At 35.9% G+C, this 24,331-nt stretch overlaps 1 protein-coding gene across 1 annotated transcript in view; it reads right to left on the bottom strand.

Annotated features, from left to right (window-relative positions):
* LOC138700969 (uncharacterized) overlaps positions 1 to 24,331 on the bottom strand; it is a 40,491-nt gene that overhangs the window by 5,669 nt on the left and 10,491 nt on the right. The window contains exons 3-7 of the mRNA XM_069827419.1: positions 19,758 to 19,785; positions 16,098 to 16,126; positions 10,399 to 10,438; positions 6,876 to 6,931; positions 2,310 to 2,352 (exon numbers count right to left, since the gene is read on the bottom strand). Coding sequence (XP_069683520.1) covers positions 2,310 to 2,352; positions 6,876 to 6,931; positions 10,399 to 10,438; positions 16,098 to 16,126; positions 19,758 to 19,785 — 196 coding nt within the window. The remainder of the gene's footprint in view (positions 1 to 2,309; positions 2,353 to 6,875; positions 6,932 to 10,398; positions 10,439 to 16,097; positions 16,127 to 19,757; positions 19,786 to 24,331) is intronic.

Below are 24,331 nucleotides of genomic sequence, written 5' to 3'. Positions count from 1 at the left end.
TGAATTCGGACCTAAATAAGAGGCTATTTTATTTTGTCCCTGATTTCAAAAAGAAATGGCAGGAGTCCAGCGGAAAAGAAGAAATATTTCTTCAAAGTAATAGAAATTGTCTCCGGAAACTTCGATTAGATTCCCGAACTACTTGACTACCGAAAGAAAGAAAATTGGTCGACCACAAAAAATTTCGAAGATATTAATGAAATAGTGAAACGTCAGGAAACTGGAAATACGAGGCTTCAACATTCTATTGGGGAGCTTTCGTATGCTGCCCAAATGAGTCTTCGTTCTGTTGCTCATTTGGAAGCTTCCAAAGTCGTTAAAGATGTTACGATGACTTCACCAAAACGAGCTTCAAAATACGGAACTGCATACAAGCAGGTAAACAGTCAAAGGACACGAGAACTTCCAGCAACCGAAGCATTATCTATGTTTATTTAGGCTGATCTTACAAGAGATCAGAACAACAAAATTAGGAAAAAAGATTTGTCTCGATTTCCTTCTTACAAAAAAATTCAGCCTGCCAAAAAAGAGTGTTATTCCGAAAAGGAAACAAACATTGTCACTGAAACTTCTTCCGAAGTAAAACTGCAAGCCCCGTTGGATCGTACAGATACAAACTCAAAAAGATGCTTTAATGAATCAAGGGTTAGAAAGGGTGTGGGAAATTATATTTGGTTAGTAAATGGGGATCTGATGTATCTAATCAATCACAGTGCAAGCAGAGATTACGACGAACACCGAAGAAACTGATGCAAATATATTCATTTCATCTATAGTGCCTTTACGACTCATTGTGGACAAATCTAGGACGAACGAGACAATTTTAATTTGGCAAAATAGGAGGTATTTATTGACGAGATTCTGTAGACCCATCAAATTTCAGTTTCAGCGAAGAAGCACAAGGCGCCAGTAATAAATTGTTCAAAAGATACAGAGAACGTTTCACAAGAAAAATTTATCGAGAGAAGACCACTCAAGATGTACTTAATAGGCTATTGATTGCATTTGAACAGTACATTTCAAGCTTGGAAGAATGTCATATTTTGATAGGGAAGTGTTAGATATGATACTGCCACCGAACATTAACTATAGTTCCGAAAATAAGTCAAGCAATGGTATTTCAGATTCTGACTGAGAACTCCACATGTAATCTTTATTATTGCCTATTTTTGTGTGTTTAAATCTATACCTATATGTTTAGTTCATTGTAATCGTTATTCTTAATTATTTTGTAAAATTTAAATCCACTGGGTTATGATTTTATTTTACGATTTTTATAACTTACTGTAGTATTTTGCCAATAAGTTTATCAGAAACTTGACAACTAACAGGTAATAAATGCTGTGAAGATTATTATTATTATCATTATTATTTTCCCATACATATTGTGACAGCTGCAACGGGGTTTGAACACGCGTCCGACAGGGCGCGTGGCATCCGAAACGCTGGTACGGGGAGCATCTGCATGCTGAAGGGCAGAGGGGGTGTATTACGTCAACGCGACGAGGGGAGGGTGCGCGCGCAACTACTGCGTGCGGAGTGAAGGGGGGGACGGACCCTCCCGACTCTTCCAGAAGCCCGTCGAAGTGGAAAAATCGCGAATTCGAAGTTTCTCGGTTATAAATTACGGACGCGAAGGAGTGTGAGGTGATTCATGTTTAGTTCAGTGAGTAAGCCAGTGAACAGAGCAAGCCAGTCTTGTGTACCGGAGTTCGACTTGAGTGTGCGTCCGCAACTGTGTCAGCATCCGAAGGCCTGAGTTCGAGTGCAGTGGACCGCAGTTAGAGGGACCTGAGTTCGAATACAGTGGACTGTCTCTGAAGGTCTGTGGTTCGAGATACTGTGAACTCTAGTGACTGAGCTAGAAGAACTGTGAACTGAGAACTGACAGTTCTGATTTGTAAATAGTGCGTTGTAAATATTAGTTAAGATTAACAGTTCATTGTTGTTAGTAATAAAAACGTCACAATATATATATATATATATATATTATCTTACCTAAAATCTACTAAAATAATTTTTTCCAACTTTTCCCCCTCTTAGCCCCACCATGGGATGTTTTTGTTTCCCCGATGGTGCTCTAGCTGTTACAAGAAAATCATCATCATCATCATCATCATCATCATCATCATCACAGTGTTACAGCTTTACTCTAGATAGATGTTTTAGAATTACGTGTTTGAATTATATTTAATTCGTGGCTTGTTTCTGTATTATTTTTCTATACAATTATGTCTTGGTCGTCTACAAATAAAATTATGACCTTAACTTCGCGTCAGGATTAGGAAAATATTTAATTAGTAGCTCACCTTTATTTTGAGCACTCGCAGCATCAATGAATGGTGATGTCCCCTGTAAACAAATAAATGAAGGAGAAGTAAGGAAAAGCTTGTATTCGCATGTTAGTAGATACTGTGAGTTCCGGAGAATCACATCTAGTCCACTAACCACATTGAAGCATTTTGCACTTAAAATGTTAAAATAAAATCATGAGTGGGTTCTGTTTCATTATACGAAAAAGTTAGTGTTAAAAATGTGCAGTTTGTGATATTGCTGTTATAGATTAATACAAACAGAAGGAGCGTTACGAAGATGACACATACTTTCTCGTTATCAGTGTTACGTGATTAAAAGTAATTGAATTCATGGTGCTGCCATGACATTCCCCGTTTGTCGTCGGTGGTGTAGCGGTTGCCATGATAACAATTGAAGCTGGAGTTCGCGAGTTGAAGGCCGGTTGAGGTAATTGGATTGTAGAGGGTGATAAAATACGTAACATCTCCTCAGGGAGAGGAATAAGAATGAGAGTTCCTTCCGTTTAGTCGTCAAATAAAATACTGCCACTGCAACTACTGATAAGTCATCGGTGTAGCTCAATCGGCTGAGACGTTTGCCTGCCGATCCGAAGTTGCGCTGGGGCGTGAGTTTGACTCCCGCATGGGCTGATTACCTGGTTGGGTTTCTTCCGAGATTTTCCCCAACCTTAAGGAGAATGCCAGGTAACCTATGGAGAATCCTCGGTCTCATCTCTCCAAATACCATCTAGCTATCACCGATCTCATCGGCGCTAAATAAACTACTAGTTGAATATATTTTTTTTTTGCCTGACTAATTAATGAATTTATGGGCTCAGTGGAAAAGGCGTCCATGCCACATTCCTGTTGATTTTTAGTTTCTTCGAAAATCCGCTAGATCTTGCCATCTAGACCTCTTTTATGAACTTCCAGTCTTGTGGCATGTATCTACCAGACATGATAATCATTTATAGATATCTTTTCTTCACTTGAAGATATAATCTGAGAGAAATAAATGCTTCTCCCATAAAATTTAGTTTCTGTGCCATGGGCCCCTTTTCCACTGACAAGCAAATATTCTCATGGGGGCAGATAAAGAAGTTCATTTTTTCTTCTACTGTGTCAATAATGTCGAAACAAATTCTTATACAAATTTTGGCCACTCGACCGCAATTACGAGAAAGTAAGTTTTCCTGGTTAGTTTACAGAAAGAAAACACAATTTGATTGGAAAATTTATTGGGGGAGATGCAGCAATTGTTGACGTATTTTTCAATATATTTCCAATCGGAATTTGAGACAACATTGGATCGACAGAGAGGTTCCGACGGTTGTCACACACCGATTCCGATCCCAGGCGGCAGACTTTACGGCACAGGAATACAAAAATTGATCACACGTTGTGACAAATGTCTCAATTACAGTAGGGAATATGTTGAACAATAGCTCAACAACTGCTGTATCTGTTCCAATAAACCTTTCCATGAAACTGTGTTTTCCTTCCCAGGGAAGCTTACTTTCAGGACGGCCCTCGTAGTTTCACTCGAGATGGCCAAACTTTCTATAAGCACTTGTTTTGACATTATAAATATGGTGGAAGAAAAAATAACTTTTTTATTTGCCCCCATGAGAATGTTTGCTTGTGAGCCCCTCAATTGCAAACATCTATCGAGATAAAGCCTCTAGCATCTAGAGAATGCAATATCTGATATTATATTATATTATATTGCTGCTATACTTGGAATTGAATCGCAGGAAAGTTTGTGCTTACAAGGAATGTACTTGACCTCGAACTCTCAGAAACGCACAAAAACTTGCTTATAATATAAATCGCTGATCAGAAGAACAGTGGTATGAGTCATTCCCATGCAAAAGTCATATAATATGCGCTCCTGGTTATATATGACGTGTATCGTCTTAAATGCAGGTAGTAAGGCCGTAACATAATACTACGAGAGGAGTTCGGCCGGCGTCGTGGATCGTGTCCCGGCATGGCTCAGTCGGTTAAGAGCACTCAGCGTGCACAGCTGAAAGGTCCTGGGTTCGATTCCCGGTGCCGGTACGGATTTTTCTCGTACTTAATGGTACTTCCCATGCAAACTGCGCGCATTACCACATGAGACATTTCAATGATCGTCTATTGAAGATCTAGGAGAAGAACATTGGTAAAGCAAAAAACAAAATACACTAAGGAACAAAAAAAAAAAAAAAAAAAAAAAACCGGACACTTTAATATTTGCTGGTATTTTGCAAAATATTATCTTCTCATACAATATTATGGTAGCCATCTGTTGTTATGGAGACGTGTATACATTGTTGATTGTTTTTTGTTTTATAAACAAGCCATTACAACCAAATATTCCAATTTTGCTTTCGGAGTCTCAGCTATAAGAATTTTGTCTCAACCATTTTGTGCTTCATTATCGTTATCAATCGTTATTTCTTTATTTTTACATTTTCTGAGTTTAAGTGGGGTTATAACATTTGTCTTAAAACAAGATGCGACCTGAAGATGTGTCTCGAGCTGTAGCCCTTTACGATGATGGACGCAGTGTACGTTACATTGCAAATGTTATGAATGTGGCTAGAAGCACAACCCATGATGCTATAAAACGGTATAGAGAGACCCTAGAATATACCAGAAGACCAGGTTCGGGTCGTTTAGGAGCTACAAATCCAAATGAAGACAGGTATATGGTGTTGAGAGTTCTTAGGTAGCGCAACCTGCCAGCTACTAGTGTAGCCCAGAAATTTGTTAACATGCATGGACGCCCACTTTCGGCCAAAACAGTTAGGAGGAGGTTGAAAGCAAGTGGACTGATATCAAGTAGACCTGCAACTGGTCCCAGACTTCTCAGGCTGCATCGAGTTGAACGACTACGTTTTGCAAATGATAACAGGGATTGGAGAAATGGACAGTGGAGCTGTGTTCTGTTCACCGATGAGTCCCGTTTCAATCTGTGCTCACCTGATGGACGTGAAAGAGTTTGGAGAAGGAGGAGAGAACGATTTTCACAGTGTTGCATTTCCGAAAATGTGCCGTATGGAGGTGGTGGAGTGACGGTTTGGGCAGGAGTGTGTACGGATGCTCGTACAGAGTTGGTTTTTGTTGAAAATGAAAGACTAACAGCTGATAGTTTTATAAATGAATGCATGGCTGATCATGTTGTGCCATTTGGCCAATTTGTAGGCGATAATTTTGTTTTAATGCATGATAATGCACGGCCGCATATTGCCAATGCGGTCGGAGATTATCTCCAAGAAGTGGGAATCCATGTTCTTCCATGGCCAGCAAGGAGTCCGGACATGAACCCAATTGAACACGTGTGAGACATGCTGGGACGGCGTGTTAAGAATAGACGACCGAGACCAGAATCGTTACAAGAGTTGAGGCGAGCACTTGGCGAAGAATGGGAACTTATTCCTCAAAAAGACATTGCTAACCAAATTGAGAGCATGCCAAGACGCATGTTTCACTGTAAACATTCTCCAATGTCACAGGCCTAGTGATCATTCAAATGTGTCTTATGGTGAGGCGCACAGTTTTGCATGGGAATGACTAATGTCACTGCTTTTCTGATGTGCGATTTCTATTATAAGCATGATTTTGTGCGGTTCTAAGCTTTCGACGTCAAGCACATCCCTTGTGAGAGCTTTCTTGTCCAACGGCAGAATTCCCTCTGGCGTCGTACATCTAGAGGCGGCCTCCCCGCTTGCCTTGCTCGTGTCTTATCGCTATTTAAAACCCGTCTCACTCGGCTAGTGTACGCAAATTAGTGAAATATTAACCACACTTAAGTTTATCTACTGAACCTAGACTGTACAGGTACAGTTAGTAAATGAAGTAAAATTCCGTAATTGTGGACGTCATATGCGTTTGGTGTGCAAACCAGCAAACAAAAATTAATGTTATTTTGACTGCACATTGTCGTCGGCGATTTTCATTTAAATAATAGGTCAAGAAAATAAGCTGTATAGGCTACGTTAATGTCATTAGAAAGGAACCGAACTCTTGTGAATGGTTTAAAATTTTAATGAGAGAGTATGTGTCAACTTCGCGACTAATTTTTTTATGTTTCTTCCCTGAGAGTCCAAATTATAGAGTACGAACCTTCAAAGAAACAGTAATTTGAAAATAGTAGGGTTTTATTTGTGACTTTTTGCAGGAATTGGGACCTAAAGTCGGATTTTTTATTTTTTGTGTTTTTTTTTTGTGGTTTCAAAAAGAGGATGACTTACTGAGCATTTAAAAAAATCATGGTTCTAGGTGCTATAGTTTTTAATATATCATTTATTCAATATTGATATTACATTATGCACTTTTCGAGAAAAAGCAAATTAAAATTTTCATTTGTTTCCTTAGCAACTGTAAGAATGATTTTAAGTATTTAAGAAGCACAGTGTAAAACTACGTCCTAGTTTAGTATTTAAAAAAGCCTACAGGTAGCGGAAGATGTCAAAACATAGAAATGCAGTTTTTACACCGCAAATTCGTTATGTTGTTCTCCTGTAAAATTTCCTTTCGCGACTTTAGGTCCCTTTTCGCGCAACGGGTCACATTTTGTGTTATGGCTGAACGTACCTTCTTTACGTATCCGTAATATGTTTTCACACTTTTCATTCCCCGTTCAACTCTCACTGCAAGCAGAAGGAAGAAAATATGAACCTCTAGTTACAAATCAATACCATCTGTGAATTAGGTAGAAGGGAAGCCTGAATATAAATTTGATACTAGATATAGAGTGGAAGGTAATCACTGCACTGATATGAAACTGGTAATAGATCATGAGGAGAGGTTTGAAAAATCTAAATAAATAATAATCTAACATTCATCATTTTAGAGGAAGTCGTTACGTTCCTATGAAGCATTTGGCAACATCACGGCTACTGCAATAACTGTAGCAAGTTCGCCACCCATCCTTTACCTTTGCCTACCCCTGTGTTGCACTCGACAGTGCGATTTATTTAATCGATTTTCGCAATTATTAAATTTAAATGCACGGCTAAACGGTTTAATTTGCAAAGAAGGATTCAAGACATTAACTATTCACAGTATTTTGACCTATCTGTTTGTGTAGAAATGAGCCATTACTGCAATAGAGCGCTGCAAACATTGTGCAAAGACTGTTTTTTTCCTGCTTAATTAACTAAGCTTCATCGAAGAAAAAGTGTAATATAAGTTTTGTTATACGAGTATTTAACATGTAGAATCACCTCTTAAATTTTGGTGCATCGGTTCCCTTCCACCCTGTATATTTCCATTAAACGTACACTGATTCACTAATTGGCAGCTTGGTATTTCGAATACATGGGCTATGCGATGCCGTTCATTGTGATTGAAATGGATTCACCGAGACATTTTCCACGACTGCATTACGTGAGTTTTATTTACTGTTGCGATATTATGGGAGTTTCCAGGGACGTACGCATGAAGGTTACTGGGTTTGAACCTCCCCTTGAACTTCTTAAAAATACTACATATTTAGATTTGAATATTTTTTTGATCCACAGGAGCTTTTCCTTCTCTAATTTTTCAGAGTGAGAGTAACAAAATATAGGGGAGACTCGTCTAATTTGGCAATACTTTATATTTTGACACAGTTTGTAGTTACATATACTGAAATTAAATATTCCTCCATTATGGAATATGTTTAAACATTAAATCCCAATAAACCTCTGAAAGAAAATGCTACAAATCTAAATTACTTTACACATAACACACTAATAAATAACAAGTTACATGTTTCCAGACTTGGTACTTCATCAGGATAATTTGGCAATAGTACAGGGGTAATTTGGCAATACGATTAAAAATAAATTTTTCAAAAGAAAACAGTGGTACAAGGTTTATAAGACTTAATTTACTGGGACAAGAAATCACTAAATACCATAAACACAAAACAAAAGCAAGCAAAAAATTGAATGGATTTTTCCGACCACTCTTATTAATTATATTGAAGGGTTGTCTTCTAATTTCTGTTGCCGATAGCCCAAACCCAAGTTCTTGCATTTTGATTACATATGTCACCAGTTTTTGCTCTTCCTCAACGGTTAGAGCTAGGGGTCTTCCTTTCTTGGGAAAGACAACGTCGTCGGATCCTGAGGATGCATACAGAAACCTCTTTAAGTTGTTAAAGGACACATTGTACTTCGTAGAGGCCCTATAAGTCGACCATCTAACTTTCAAAACACTCCCAACCGCAGCCCGCATATCGATCATCTTTGGAATATTTTTTCAGAATAATGTCCTCGTTCCCTTGGCATATCTGCAACACACCACACACAGTGCTGTATTGAAGACTGTAAAAATCCCTCATACGTCTCTACTCTTAAATTTTACCATCGAGTACACATTCTTGTTCAAAGAGAGCAGCAATATATCACTATAAAGGAAAATGGCTAATTCACACTATCCTGTAGAAGACACTTTTTTTTGCTAAGAAGAACATAAAACGAGCTAAGGCCTGGTGAGTTATTAACAGAAAATATTAATTATATAAATGGCTTACCTTATAATATTGAATCTCAGCTTTTGATATGTAATGCACAAACAAACGTAGGTAATGAACAACACTTTTCTTCCGTCTTTGTATACACACGTCCACACAACCACCACGTCAACAGGAAGTATTCAACACTTCTTTCTATTAGTAACAATATCTGCCACTATAATGCGCGGATTCGAGTGAAACGAAAACTAAAAGTACACTGAGATGTTGCACTCTATGATCGTGTCATTGAGCTTCTTAAAACTCTGGAGGAAATTTGGCAATACAGTAGAACCTCTATTATCCGTGGTAATGAAGGGGGTGGACTGAACGGGTAATCGAAAAAATCGGATAATCCGTACCATAAAAGATTTTCATAAATTAAGTGCATTATAGTAATTTCCTTCGTGGTCTTGTATTTAACATGCTATGTAGTGGATCAGGATTTCACTAAAAGTTCGGTTGTTAACGATGAGTTCGTAAGGACCAAGGGTTGATAGTTGGTTGTCTGCGGAAAGATAGAAATACTTGAAGTCTCACGTTGTAGAGTTACATACTTTATGCATTTTATCCTTGTTTTTTTTTTATTAAATCGCGTACAGTTTCTCCTTTCCCAAACCTCTCAATTATTTGTAATTTTTTACGCTAATTAACAACACGTTTTCATTTGGCACCTGTGGAAGACATTTTGCATAAAAGTTATACATTACGACTACTCGAATTGTAATGATAAGGAAAGAATGATACTCGGGTTTGTGGAAGTTCTTGGGGTAATTTCTTTGAAAGAGGTAGTGACTATTTTATAAGTAGACTAACTATTTCTGTTTCCGACAGCAAAGCATTTCTATTACATACCGTGAGACTTGTAAGGATAAAGGCTTGTAATAACTCTCTGTAGAAAAACTACGTAGAAACATAAAGTAAGGTACAATACTTCATAATTTTTTCTGCAGTAGAATAAGAAAAAAAGTTGGAAAAAAAAAAGTCGGATAATCCAACAATCGGTTAATAGGGTGACGGATAATCGGGGTTCTACTGTAGAAGAAATACAAGAATATTGCCAAATTTCCCATATTGCCAAATTTTCCGAGTTTCCCCTACATCGACATAAGATATAGTCCTCCTATTCCTCCTTCGATATAATCCTTGTGCTTGGTGCTGCCTCTTACATCTGTATCACGAGTACAGTGTATTAGCGACGATGTTGCCGAACTGCTAAATCTTCAAACTTAATTTTCTAAATTGACACTGCATTTAATCACAAAACGTAATTTAGGCTTTCTCTTCATTCATTAAGTGTATCTTATCATCCCTTTCACTCAGGAAGGTTATTTCTCTTCCACCCTGTCTACTCTGGAAAGATTAATAATTAACCTTATTATTAATTCCCTTTATTTTTATCTTGTTTTATTTACGACTTTTAAGCTGATTTTTGTCATTTGTTAATTCATTCGGTGTAGGAATTCGTTGAAGTTCAGCACGACACAACTTCAGCTCATTGCAGTAAGAGGGGACGATTTGAAGCTACACATTTCCATGATGAACACGGAGGCCTTACCTTTGGATAATGTAAATTGGAAGAATAATACATTACGGAAGTTTTCCATGAATACTAACACTTCCATTGGTCCACATCCTCAAGAAGATAGGAACGTGTCTGCAACACAAAAAATAGATACTGTTACATAAGGCAGTATTCTTACAGATTTTAGTTGGATGACTAGGGATGTGAAGTTTATGCAATATATTTTGCGCGTCTGACACCAGATATTTTGGGTACCTAGTAATGGTGTGGAAAGCAATGCCTATTGTGTCCAATCACAGAAGACAAATAGTTATTTGTGACACAAGTTCCTTAAGGTTCTCTTTTTGGCGCGGGTGTAAAGATTGTGAAACCAGAAAGATGAAGTTAAGAATGTGTATCACACAATTTTTTTCCTACGATAGCACACATTTACATTATAGTAAATAAATATTTAAAATTGGAGAGGTTATAAGATCACGATTTCATGGTCGTCTAAACCCCGAACTCTGGTGAAACTGCGCACGGATCTCCATAGCAGGTAGACACTATAAACAATGTTATGTGTCCATATTGACTGTAAATGAATTCCGTGTAGATTTAATTGGAATGTTGCGTTAAGAATCCACAGCGTGTACTAGGAGAAGGTGGTTGAGTTGGCATTCTTCACGATTCTCTATCCTTCTCCGCCACGTGCGAGATATGTGCCGTGGCAGCTTGGTGAGCACTGTATCACCACAGTCTAGTACATAGTCACGAAGCTTGAGTTGTTGAGGGTACTAGAAACAATAGCCTGTGCCTGTACTATTTCGCATTGTCTGTAATGAGGCGATAGTAGCGATCCAAGTGGTTAGCAACTATCTATGCATGCATATTTACTACGTATTGAGGTTCGTGACTGTATATACTAGACTGTGATATCACTGAAGGCTGACGTTAGGTACCAACGAGTTATAATACTATAGAGAGGCACTATACCTTGGATAAGCGCTCCCTGTGGAGGCTGGCGGTACTATGGAACGGTTTTTTTTGTTATAAAGAAGCAGAATGTGCTGTGCTTAACACGTGTTAACACTGTCAGTTTGGTGTAAAATAATTTTTTAATGCTGGAGAAGATAAATCTTTTTTTAAATAAGGGCGTAAACTTCGTAAAATATAGTTCTTATGGTGTATATTATTTTGTAGGCTTGTATAACGTACGGATGGACATGTCAGTATAATTACAATAAAATTCTTGATACGTGCAAATATTATGAAAGCAAATAGTCCTTTAGCACCACCTTAAACTTCTTGTAACAAATTTTAAATTATGTCAAGTGGTAATTTGGTTATAACATTGCTAACGGAAACAACGGGGAACTTTGAATAATAATATGTCCCGTAGTTTAGCAACTAGTATAGCAACTACAAATCCCCACAAAATAATAACGCACGGACAACTACCGGCGCCTGGGATTTCTGCACATGATATTATATTTGTAGAGTATTCATTGCAGTGTCCTAAGGCAACACCAAAACGCATTCAGTATAGGGATCTGCGACATATCAACGACGCCTCTTTAATTTCTGACGCGTTATTACTGCCATGGCGTGATGTTTGGACTCTCCGTACAGTAGACGAAAAAGTACAAGCTTTTAACAACCTTGTTATTACATTATATGACAAACATGCCCCAATAAAAACTAGACGCATTACGAGACCTCCAGCTCCCTGGATGACTACAGAAATCCGATCATTGATGAGAGACAGAGACGAAGCTTTTCGGAAATTCAAGAGACTAAAAAGTGACATAGATTTCTTGCGGTACAAGCGACTAAGAAATATGACCACACAGACGATTAGAAATGCTAAGCTTAGACATGCTAACAGCCTCATTGAACCTGATATTAGAGCATCCGATATGTGGAGAAATGTTAGGTCAATGGGACTGAGACAGTCTAAATCACAAATTGACAATACTATTTGTCTAGATGATTTAAACAATTACTTCACATCCACCACTACCCACGCACCTGACGCCGCAACGAAACAACAGACTATTAATGAATTAATCTCTACACCCGCCCCAGCACGAGACAAGTTCTTCTTTTCCTACATAACACCTTCTGACGTAAAATCAGCACTAAAGCGCATCAAGTCAAAATCACAAGGAGTAGACAATATAAATATAGAACTTCTGAACAAAATTATGGACATAATTCTTCCGACACTAACCCATATATTCAATGCATCCATAATGACTTCACATTACCCAGACATATGGAAAAAGGCTATTGTTCGTCCCCTTCCTAAAATTAAGTTACCTGTAACACCTAATGACTATAGACCAATTAGTATTCTTCCTGTTCTCTCAAAAGCTTTGGAAAGAATTGTGCACAAACAACTGACAGATTACCTCAATACTCACAATATTCTTGACCCTTACCAATCAGGCTTCAGAACGGGACACAGCACATCGACTGCACTGCTTAAAGTGACTGAGGATATACGTGAAGCTTTAGACAAAGGACAGATCACAATACTAACACTTTTAGACTACTCCAAAGCCTTCGACACTGTAGATGTTGACTTACTAATTGCAAAATTAAGAGTACTGCATTTTTCTGATAATGCGTTAGCGTGGATGGACTCCTATCTTCGTGAACGCCAACAGTGCGTGTCTATTAATAATCGTTATTCCACTTGGCGTACCACGAAGACTGGCGTACCACAAGGCTCTGTCCTAGGACCTTTACTATTTTCTATTTATATTAATGATATTTCTTCTAATCTAACATCCTGCCGACACCATATTTATGCTGACGACATACAAATCTATCTGCATACTCGACCTAACTACATAAATGACGCCATAACTAAAGTTAATGATGACTTGAATTCTATATCCATATGGTCGAAAACGCACGGACTTAATTTAAATGCAAGTAAATCGCAGGCAATCTTAATAGAACATCAAAGATCGAAGTGTGACAAACAAAATTTGCCACCGATAATTGTAAATAATACTACTATTCCATACAGTACGACAGTGAAGAACCTTGGTATTTATATGGATTGTCACCTGGAATGGAATGAACAAGTGAATCACACTTCCAAAAAAATATTTTCCATTATTCACTCATTAAAGCGACTGAAGAACTTTCTTCCTGATAAATTAAAATTAATCCTTGTACAAACACTCGTGATGCCACACTTTGACTACTGCGATATTATATTAAGTAACCTAAATGCAAATTTGAGCAACAGGCTACAACGTGTGCATAATGCGTGCGTCCGTTATATTTGTAATATTCGTAAGTATGATCATGTTTCCCCGTCTTTCCAAACTCTGTCTTGGCTAAGGCTAAGCGATCGACGAGCCCTGCATTCTCTTGTTCTCTTATTTCAAATTCTGCGCACCGCTACCCCAATATATTTGGCTTCTCGTTTTCAAAATTTATCCGCATATCATCAGCTAAGTACAAGATCTCATTATAACAATTTACTCATTATACCCTACCACAAGACATTTTTATATTCTTCATCCTATACAGTTTCAGTTGCTAGAAATTGGAACTCGCTTCCGAGTGATATAAGGGGTTGTTGGACAATAGCTTCATTTAGGTCAAAATTACATAAATTCTTACTTAACAGATGAATTGCTGATTAATATTTGTTACTTATAATGAAACTAACATCTGTCCATTCTTATTATTATTATTATCTTTAATTTCTCTAAATAGATTTACAAAACCTCTAATGGCAATTACATTAATATTCTCATTATAGAAATAGAAATATATATATATTCTCCCTGTAACATAGTCCTAGTAAGCTTATATTAAATTAATTTTCATCATTTTACTAGCTATCTCAAATATTAAATTAATTATAATTCATTGAATTAAATTAGCTCATAAATTAAGTTACTACTTTACCTTATAGATTTATCTAAATTTAAATAAATGTGTAGTGAAGATTATTGCTGGAGAACCTTTTAAGTGTAGTGAAAATATTTGTAATTTAAATTTATGTATTGTATTGATTAAGGCTGGTTGAGTGGAAGAGAAGGCCTTATGGCCTTAACTCTGCCAGCGAAAATAAAACATTATTATTATTAGTTTTCAATGAATATTTCATTTCATATTCTTGTATAATGTAGTTTCAATAATAGTACTTCTCAACGCTTCTATTATTATTATTATTATTATTATTATTATTATTGTTATTATTATTATTACTTATGTATGTGTATTAATTATAGACTTAGATCTGTGGAAGAGAATGCTTAACTCTACCAGGTAAAATAAATTATTATTATTATTATTATTATTATTATTATTATTATATTATTATTATATTATTATATTTTTCGGATACATTAATATTTAATTTAAACATTTCGCTATTGCTTTAGTAAAAAGCTGAATTATAAATAAATAAAGAGGTAATGGTTAAGACTTAAAAAATTTTAAAAATGTTTTATTTTCCTTGGATTTAAATGAAAAGTGTTGTAAATCGTAATATTCGCTTATGGATGTCTAAATGCTCTCAATACAGGTTGCATTGCCCCAGAGAATTATAAGATAAGACAGACTGAGCATAAGCGAGATATAGATGTACTGTATTTAATAAGATTGTACTATCAAGAGTTTAGTATTTATCGTGTTTATAGGGCGTACTTGAATTTTCAATTTATTGATGCGTAGGGCTCTTTTTGTTAACAAAGAGGAAACTCTGCACACATCAATATCACACACAACTTGTCATTATCGCATCAAATGTAAGAACAGTTTTATTCTCCGAAAGCCTCAACCTATATGAAAATGTGTTATTCATTGAAAACAAAATTGCAGATCTGGAAAAAGCCATTAAGACTTTAGAAACGACAAATATTCAAATGCCTGATGCTGTGCGACTTGTAGAAGAACTTTATCAGAAAAGCTGATAAAGCAGCTTCTGAGCCTATCACAGAAAAACCGTTCTTGAGACAAATTCTGATTATCCTACAATGGTTGCAAGGAATTTTTTGTTAAGAGTTTCACAAAACACCATCTACTTTGAAACATGGTCTACAATATTTTCTGTTCGTTCCATCATATCATGTGGTGTGGAGCGAAGTTTTTGGCTTTATGAACATTGTTTAGACAACAGTAGAAGGAGCTCGATTTTTAAATGTGAAATATATTGTAATGGGTTCGGTGAACTAAGATCACGATACAAATGCATTTCTAGTTTAGTTCTCTTTGTTCAAACTGTACTTACCGACTAAAAAAGCGATACACTTTACATTTTTATAAAAATTTTAATTTACCACAATAAAAGTATTTCCCTTCAAATGTTTGTGATAATTTATGGAAACAACATATCAGAATTTAAAAAATACTGAAACATTACTAGCAACATGATATAAGCCACAATTTTATGTAACTTTCGCAGATGTTGAAATTTTGAAATTACTTCGCATCAAGATTTTTCCAATTTAAGGCCAATGAAAGCAAAGTTAATTTATACACTGGATCTCCTGAGGTCACTTCGCTTCGCGATCAATGTCCAATCATAAAGAGCGAAAGAAAAAGGGTAATATTAGTGTCTGTTGACTGTTATGTAGTTCGCTTCCGATTTGAAACGTACAGTACGAGTATTATCGTCTTGAGATCGACTCAGAATTACCTGAGCTGTGATAGCTGGCTGGGACACACTATACTTCCGCTACTCTACTCCGCGTTGGGCTGGGAGATTGTTCACTCATCCACTACAAATTCTATCTTCAATGAATTCACAAATAACTGTCGATGTAGAACCTATACTTACTTGAGTCAGTTGAGCTTTTACTCCACTGTCTGGAAAAGAAATGAAATATGTTATTCCTATTGCTAAAAATTATGTGCAATAAAACTTAAAAATATTCTGTAGTAAAGTCACGAGAGGTTTGAGATTTATCTGGGAAATCTCAGACCTCGAGTGGCATTTATTAGGACTATTTCGTGAATAAAATAAAAATGTAAATAATATATCCCTAAAATTCGATCACAAAATGTTAATAATTGTTTATTAACGAATACTTAACCTATTCAGACATTGTGAAGTTGAAATACTCGTAGATGAATATCGATTACTGCAATAAAGAAATTCGACGTTATTATTCAGTAATGCCAATTGCGAAAAGCGAAATACATGTTTAACAATGTTAATTACATGTACTGCACTTTTCTCTTACTATTATAACATAAATACATTTTCATTATCTGTTGAAATCATAATTTAATTTAACAGTAACAGTGATGTCAGCTATATACCAATGCTTGTGTGTTCATAGCGAGACATGTTGCTACACAGCGAAGCCATCTCTGTATAGATAGGCCTAATTAAAACACGAATTTTATTACGCCATACGGAAGGCAGTTGATGAAAAGACTTTATTATTACTATGCAAGGTCATTGGGTTTGATATGCGATGATATTATATAAATTTGAACATCTGACTTTCTACTAAACGTTTCATTTCATTCACAAGATACAATTTTATAGGCTACTTATAGGTTATGTTACCTATGGGAACAGGACCAATGTCAGCTGTGTCTTACTTCGACCGTTACAATCAGTGCTACACGAAAGCATTTTTTATAGCTCGACAAACGCATTCTCGCTGTAGTGTGTAACGGAACTAAAGCTGCATCTACACAGTTCAATATTCCAATCGCGTATGCGTGCAATCTGGGAAGAATATTGAAAGAGTCAAGTTTGAAAGGTACGTTCAATTAAGATGCATGAAGATTTTGTTTCTACATGGTGCACCGTTTTGAACGTTGTCTTCACTGCGTAAATATATTAATTAATATTAAATATCAATCTTGCATTCATTGCTTTAAAGTTGAAAGGAAAGTTTAACCGTGTAGTTGCATCTTAATGTATTCATGATCACCAATTTACGGGGAAACAGTTGGCGACAACGACTAAACAAAAGAACTACCATGTGATAAATTGATAGCGATAAATCTAGCTGCAAAAATTATCGCAAAGTGTGACTGAGATTGGTTGGAATTCAAAATTTGATTACACTTCATTGGTGGAAAATGGAATGACGTCATATAAACGAAATAGTCAGTATAAATTAATAAAAATGGCATTAAATTAGAAAAGGTTAACCTTGGAATAGAACCCTGTAAGTGTAAAATCAATGTTCAACAATGGGAAATATTTAAATAACAGCATTTAAAAAGAGATTAATACAGTGTATTAGAACTAATTTAATTTAAATCATTTTTGCAAGGGACGGTCTCATGAGCCCAGGGTCCAACGCCGAAAGTTACCCAGCATTTGCCCTTAATTGGTTGAGAGAAAACCCCGGAAAAAATCTCAACGAAGTAACTTGTCCCATCCAGGATTTGAACCTGGGCCCGCTTGTTTCACGGTCAGGCAAGCTAACCGTTTCTCCACAGCGGTGGACTGTATGAGTGTTAAGAGTGATCTAAAGCTGTTGTTGAAAATGGTCATAAAGTAATTGAAAAATGCATCCGATAGCTGAATAAACCGGCATCCTCTATTAGATGGCTCTGCTAGTAAATATAGTCTAACGAAATACGCCCCTGAAACTATTTGCTTTTCTGTATTATAGATTTGTTGGTTTCGTTCTTATTCTGGGGAGGTCTTCAATTGAAGCGTTGGGCCGAATAACGGTCTATGTTACAATATTTCAAAATAGAGTTTTTAATGGAATAATGCTGTAACAAAAATCGTTTTTCAATATCTGTACTAGAGGCGCTTCTACAGGAGTTACAACCATGAATTTCTTAGTCACTTCTAGCGCATCCAGTTGTTTAATCGTATCGGGGGTTTGTTCTCTTTACGAATTCTGGGTGCATTTGAACTCTGTGTATCAGGTTTTCTGTTGATCTATTACGTAAAATGGACGACTGCAAGACAGTGACGATTTCTACGGTAGGTATTGACCGGCTAAATAAATAAAAAAAGAACGGGGTCCAGACAAATTAATATTAATAAGTGGAAAGATGTGTCACTAAAGTCGCTGAGCGATAGTGGTCTTGAGTATATAACAAGGAAGACGAAGTCACAAGTTAGTGTGAAAGATTGCCCAAGTAATGTAACTTCCTGTCTGTTATTTTTAAATATTTGGTTAGTTGCATTTTAATTTACACTTTACCCAGTGTTCGTTGGTCTATGTTGTATTTTGTCACTCTATTTCGTTTCAGGAACAGTTTTGTTGAAATTCTTGTAAGGAGATGTGCTCACAGCTTGCTCTTGATGTTGGAATAGAGCTGTTTAAAATGTATTACTCTCTCACAGTCAGCATTTAAAAACTGTGATTGTTACTATCTTAGTCCACACCTGTGGAGTAACGGCTAGCGCGTCTGGCCGCGAAACTAGGTGGCCCGGGTTCGATTCGCGGTCGGGGCAAGTTACCTGGTTGAGGTTTTTTCCGGGGCTTTCCCTCAACCCAATATGAGGAAATGCTGGATAACTTTCGGTGCTCATTTCACTGGCATTATCAGCTTCATGTTATTCAGACGCTAAATAACCTAAGATGTTGATAAAGCGTCGTAAAATAACCTACTAAAATAAAATAAAAGTTATTATCTTCAGTATTAATAAAATTTGTACTTAACTGAGAAGCCATCTGTTGGATACAGAATATTCTGTGCAGGAGTTCAAATTCCATCGCTCAACAACTTTTCAACTGTAATATTTAATTTTCTTTATTCATTTGTTATTGTTACAACTTTCATTAATTGAATGTTGTCCCTAAATGTCAATACTGCAGTTATTTTGCAATAATAGTAATATCATTTGATTCAATCTTGTATGTTTAGCCTATTCATAACATGACATTGAGTGTAACTTTAATAAATTAGATGGTGTTAATTCATACTAATATATCATTTAAAAATAAATGTTATAAACTTCTATGATGTGTAATATGACTTTGAGTAACGTACAATCGTATACTTCGCTTGGTGTACAAAACATACTGATGGAATAATGGTCTATGTTGTCCGTCCGATAGCAAATTTATGAGTGGAATTAAGATGCAACAATCTCTGTTCCTCCTGCACAGTTAGCAGATTGTAACATAGACCGTTATTCGGCCAACGCTTCAATTGCAGAGAATGCTTTCCGTGTGTAATACAGAAACCGAATTTATCATTCTGCAAATCGCATTATTTCGTTTATTGGCGTGTTTCAAGTAAGAGCCATTCGCATAATGTTAAAAGGGAAGGAATTTATATGAAGCTCGTAATATGTAATTGAGAATATCGTATATTGCGTCGCCTTGGTGAATCTGGTTTATTTATTACATAATTAGTATTGGCAGCTAGGATCTCTTAAGTAAGCTTTCCCTACAATAGTTATCCTGTGAAAATTTTCAGTCAAGTCTAAGCCGCAATATTCCCTACAAAAAAAAAAAAAAAAAAAAAAAAAAATCTCTTTGAGAGTGCTAATGTTATTACTTACCTTTTGTCTCACCAATCACCTTTTGAGTCTGAAAATAAATGAAGAAAATTTGGTTAAGTGTTTAAAGCGTGGAAATTTAAAGTCACTGTAATGATTTGATAGGAAGGAAAGAAGAGAAATAAAGGCGGGGGTACTGAATTAAGCCCTGTCCGTGAATGGGAGCACTGCCGGGCCAAGTTTACCAGTAAGTTATTTCTCGTCCATTGGACTTTTGCTTTTATGTGAATGTATCTGTAACTCACATTGTAGATATTTGTACAAGTTTTGCTATCGGAATCTCTGACGGAGAAAATAAGAAACAAAATGTAAAATGGCTTATGTGTGCAGGGATCCGTAGAAAATACGCCCTAAAATAAGAGAAAAGCAGCAATACATTGATATGCAGTGGAACCGTGACCAACCCGGATAACCACAATATCATATTAAGCTACCGCTTTGGCCAAATAAGAGGTTTTAGTCTTCACAGAATTGTTTTATTCGGGTCACTGGAAGATCTTTGGAAATTATGAGGGAAACGTGAGCCTCAGACACAAGCATCATCATTGTGGATCCCGGCCTGACGTAATTTAATCGTGATTGTTACTTAGTACCGATCTGTGGATGTTCCGAACAAGTGATGGGACACTGACATCACGTAATGATGATTTCACGTATGGTCTTTTCTATCTCAAAACATCCGAAATATAAAGAAAATAAATAAAACGAATGTTTTAGTGTGTGTAAACAACTGTGACAAAGTGCTTTATGCTAAGTTTGAGACATCAGGAAGTAATAGTTAAAAAAAAAAAAAAGTTCAAATTTGTCGTATTATGTAAAAATTGACAACGTCCAATAATTGTTGTATCTTCGAAATCCTTCATCCGAATGATTAAAATCGTGGTTTATAGTGAAACTGTGAACTTCGTTCATACTGATGTGTAAACAGGTTTTCTTAATTTTTATAGCAAGTGGAGAAATGTAGTTTTCTTCATTTTGACGCCTTCACAAGAAAAGGAAATCAATGTATGATTAGATTCCTTTTTTAAATACAAATGAAAGCGTATTCTGTTGTTGATGGTAACTTATAAACAAGTATCCAACAGTATTGTTGAAGAAGAAAAGAAATATAATACGCGTGGACTCCCAACTGTGTCTACTTCAGCCATGGACATAATTTTCCTTCATGGAGGCAAAAGATGTGCAGTACTTTGTTCACTAGGAGAAGAGAATAGGAAGCGATGTATAAGCTTACACTGTGCCAGTTGTAACCGCTGAGTCAGTGGCGGGTTGTTAGGAAACATTAATAAAGCATACTGTGTATTATGCAAATCCTCTGATTGAGGTTCTGGCTGATACGTACATCTGTTATCAGGCAGTACATCTCACTTGAGGATGTGTGTCAGAGGAAGAACAACAATTGTACGCATCTGCAGGCGATGTTTGCAATGGAGGGGGAGAGAAACTTGCCACTCTACCCCATTATCTCCTAACTTAGTAGCCTTATAAGTGGTGCTTTCTCGGCATCACTTGTGATGTTCAGACCTGTCTTCGGACAGTTGACCAAACTACAATATTATGCAACTTGAAATGATTGGATTAATTTTTCTGTTTACATATACTAACAGATCTAAGGTTCGATTGCAGAAAGACCCATCAGATATGATCAACATCAAGGAAGGTTTGATCGGCAGGAAGAACAATCAGTATTTTATCGAAAACCAATCTTCCATCTGATTTGATGAACAGATTTTTGCTGATTAGTGATCATTAGGACTCGGAAGTTGATGACCTAAAAATCACAAGAAAGTGACTTATAAAATGACCTAACATTTGTGAAAATATGACATCAAAATTTAAGAAAATGACCATGCTTTTAATAATAATAACAGTAACAATAAAAATAATGGTACTTGTTCGTAGGATCTCAGGTTTGAAGGATCGCCGGTTGTCTTGAAAGACATTCCTGTATATTGAAAAATTTCTCTCAACTGAGGTCATGGGCACGTAGGCCTACTTGAAGTGAGCAAGGTCAGCTGGTGAAAAATCTTAATAAAAACACTGAAGTCGGTGTTTTCACCTTACGGAACTTTCTCGATTTTAGATAAGGAATGATATCCAATGTTGTTTTCCAATACTTTTTCAAATATTTTCTCTAACTTCTTGTCCAAATCTCCTACTCATTGTTGCAAATGTCTTCGAAAACTTTAATCTTTTTGACAGCTGAATGAATGCTCTGATTTTTTTTCTCTAGTCATGTTATTGTTGTTTCCAAAATTGAAAAGTTACCATTGATATATGTGACAAACATCCCTTAATCTGAGGATCAGCAAAGAAGCCTTGAGAAAGTGCTATAGAAGCAGCACTTTCTCTATCAACACTGTCTTCATTTATAAGATACAATATGCTGACTGCGAGCACTGCGGCTGTAATATTTGTACTGTTGCGTTGGATAGGAGCAGACACGTTACACACGTGATCAGGAGTTCAGGTTGATGCAATCATAAGGCAAATTTCTGCATGACACAATCTGCTGTAGGTTCTCGAATGCAGACTGCGATTACACCGTAAAAAAATCCGTTCAAATGAAGAAAAGGGCAATAATGCACCAAAAAGTAGAACATTTCCTAAAACAATCACACACAATAAAAGACCAGAAAATGCAAAATAAAAGTAGATATTATTGGTTCGTGTTGAAGTGAAACGAGTTCATATTCTATTCTGCATTATCTGTGAGGCCTGAAAAAAAAAATATTTCGTCAACTTCGGAGCCCTAGTGATCATATATATGTTGTTCATAGTAAATTTATATAGGAAATAGTTAAACTGAGTAGTTAAATTGTTCTAAAATGACCTCATAGATTTTGATGAAGAAATTTTCATACAATAAAAAATATTCGGCAAATTTCCATGAATTTAATAGTCATGTTGAGTTCAATAAGTTTGTGAGATAATATCATATAAATTAGTTTTTATTTTTCAGTCAATCACTTATCATGTTATGATGGCAGAAATGGATTCTGTTGCATCAAGATACGATGTTAATATACGTCACGAATATTTTCGACTTATTTTCAGGTCATCTTTAGGGGCCTGTTTCTCAAAACTCATGGACTAGTAATACTAGTCTGTACACTAGTAATATTAGTTTATTGTACAAGTCTGTGTTTCTAGAAACTACAAGGGTAAAGTAGTAGTTACCAGTTCACAGACTAGTAATATTGGTCGATTTCACCAGTTCATAAGTGATTCTGTTTCTCAAAATGCTAATTTAGTTTATTACACTAGTATTCAACAGGAATATTCCTACAAGACTCTAAAGACTGATGATTTCTACATTATCAGTTACCAGTGACAACCTTTCTCAAATAAAAGAAAATATTGTAGTTATTTTCTTTTAATATCTTGTTTGGTGATTGCAAATGAAGTGATGAAGAAGTTGTGAGAAGAGCTAAAACTATATCGAGAAAGAACAATTATTATTCCTTTACGGGTGCATTGTTTAAATATAATGAACGGTTTAGGTAAAGTACTGAGAAGCTTGAAGAGTTGTTAAATATAGTGGGACCTGCCATAACAAGACAAAAAAATAGAAGTCTTGCATTATCAGCAAAGCTTCAGATACAAATTGCTCTACAAATCGGGATGTTGATTATCTTCCAATGCCGTCTAGTCTTTCTGTCAACTCTAGCGTACAAATTAAATATAAAAAGACAATAATTTATGAATAGATCAAATATAAAACTGAAAAAAAAAAAATTAGCGAATTTTTCATCAAGTCATAAGTGGCATTCATGTCGGCAGTAGACCCACTAGCTACATCATATGCTCATATTACGGTACTGTGACCTTGAATTGGTACTTATCAAAATTACTTTCTTAATGTTGGGCCAGTAAGTGTCCCTAACGTATGCATAATCTTTGTTCTGAAGTATCAGTTCCATAGCCCCACACATTACAACACTTTTTGTCCATTCGTTTACTTCATTATTTTTTGTTAACATGCTTGAAAAAGCACCGAATAATAATCCTTTTATTCATTAATCATATTGAGTATAGTTAATTTGCTTTCAACTGAAGGAATTTGAACCGAAAAGAGAAATCAAAACCAAAACACAAACAACTTAGCCTTCTAATATCAAATAACAATACCTACCATTGACTATAAACAAATGAACTCAATCAGCTGACTAGTGAAACAGATGATGTGACTAGTAAAAAATTGTCACAAGTACTAGACTGGTGAAATAGTTTGAGAAACAGAATCTACTAGAGCTGGTGAAATATACTCTGGTAACTAGTAACTGGTAAACTACTAAACTTTGTAAGTTCATGCATATGTATATACACTTTTTGCTGGTTGAGTGGAAGAGAAGGCCTTACGGCCTTAACTCTGCCAGCTAAAATAAATCATTATTATTATTATTATTATAAACTAGTATTTTTTAGAAACAGGCCCCAGGTGACAGTTTTCTAACAAACAAACATTTGAACTAGGTGAAAATATTATTTAAACACATTTATAAAACACTAGTAAATAGTCTGACCATGCATACTTTACATAAAATGGTTAAATGGCGTACATATTCTTAAAATTA

This window comes from Periplaneta americana, chromosome 6, assembly GCF_040183065.1.
Source record: "Periplaneta americana isolate PAMFEO1 chromosome 6, P.americana_PAMFEO1_priV1, whole genome shotgun sequence".
NCBI classification, from domain to species: domain Eukaryota; kingdom Metazoa; phylum Arthropoda; class Insecta; order Blattodea; family Blattidae; genus Periplaneta; species Periplaneta americana.
Note: the sequence above shows the minus strand (reverse complement) of the source record. Positions and strands in the feature narration are given on the sequence as shown.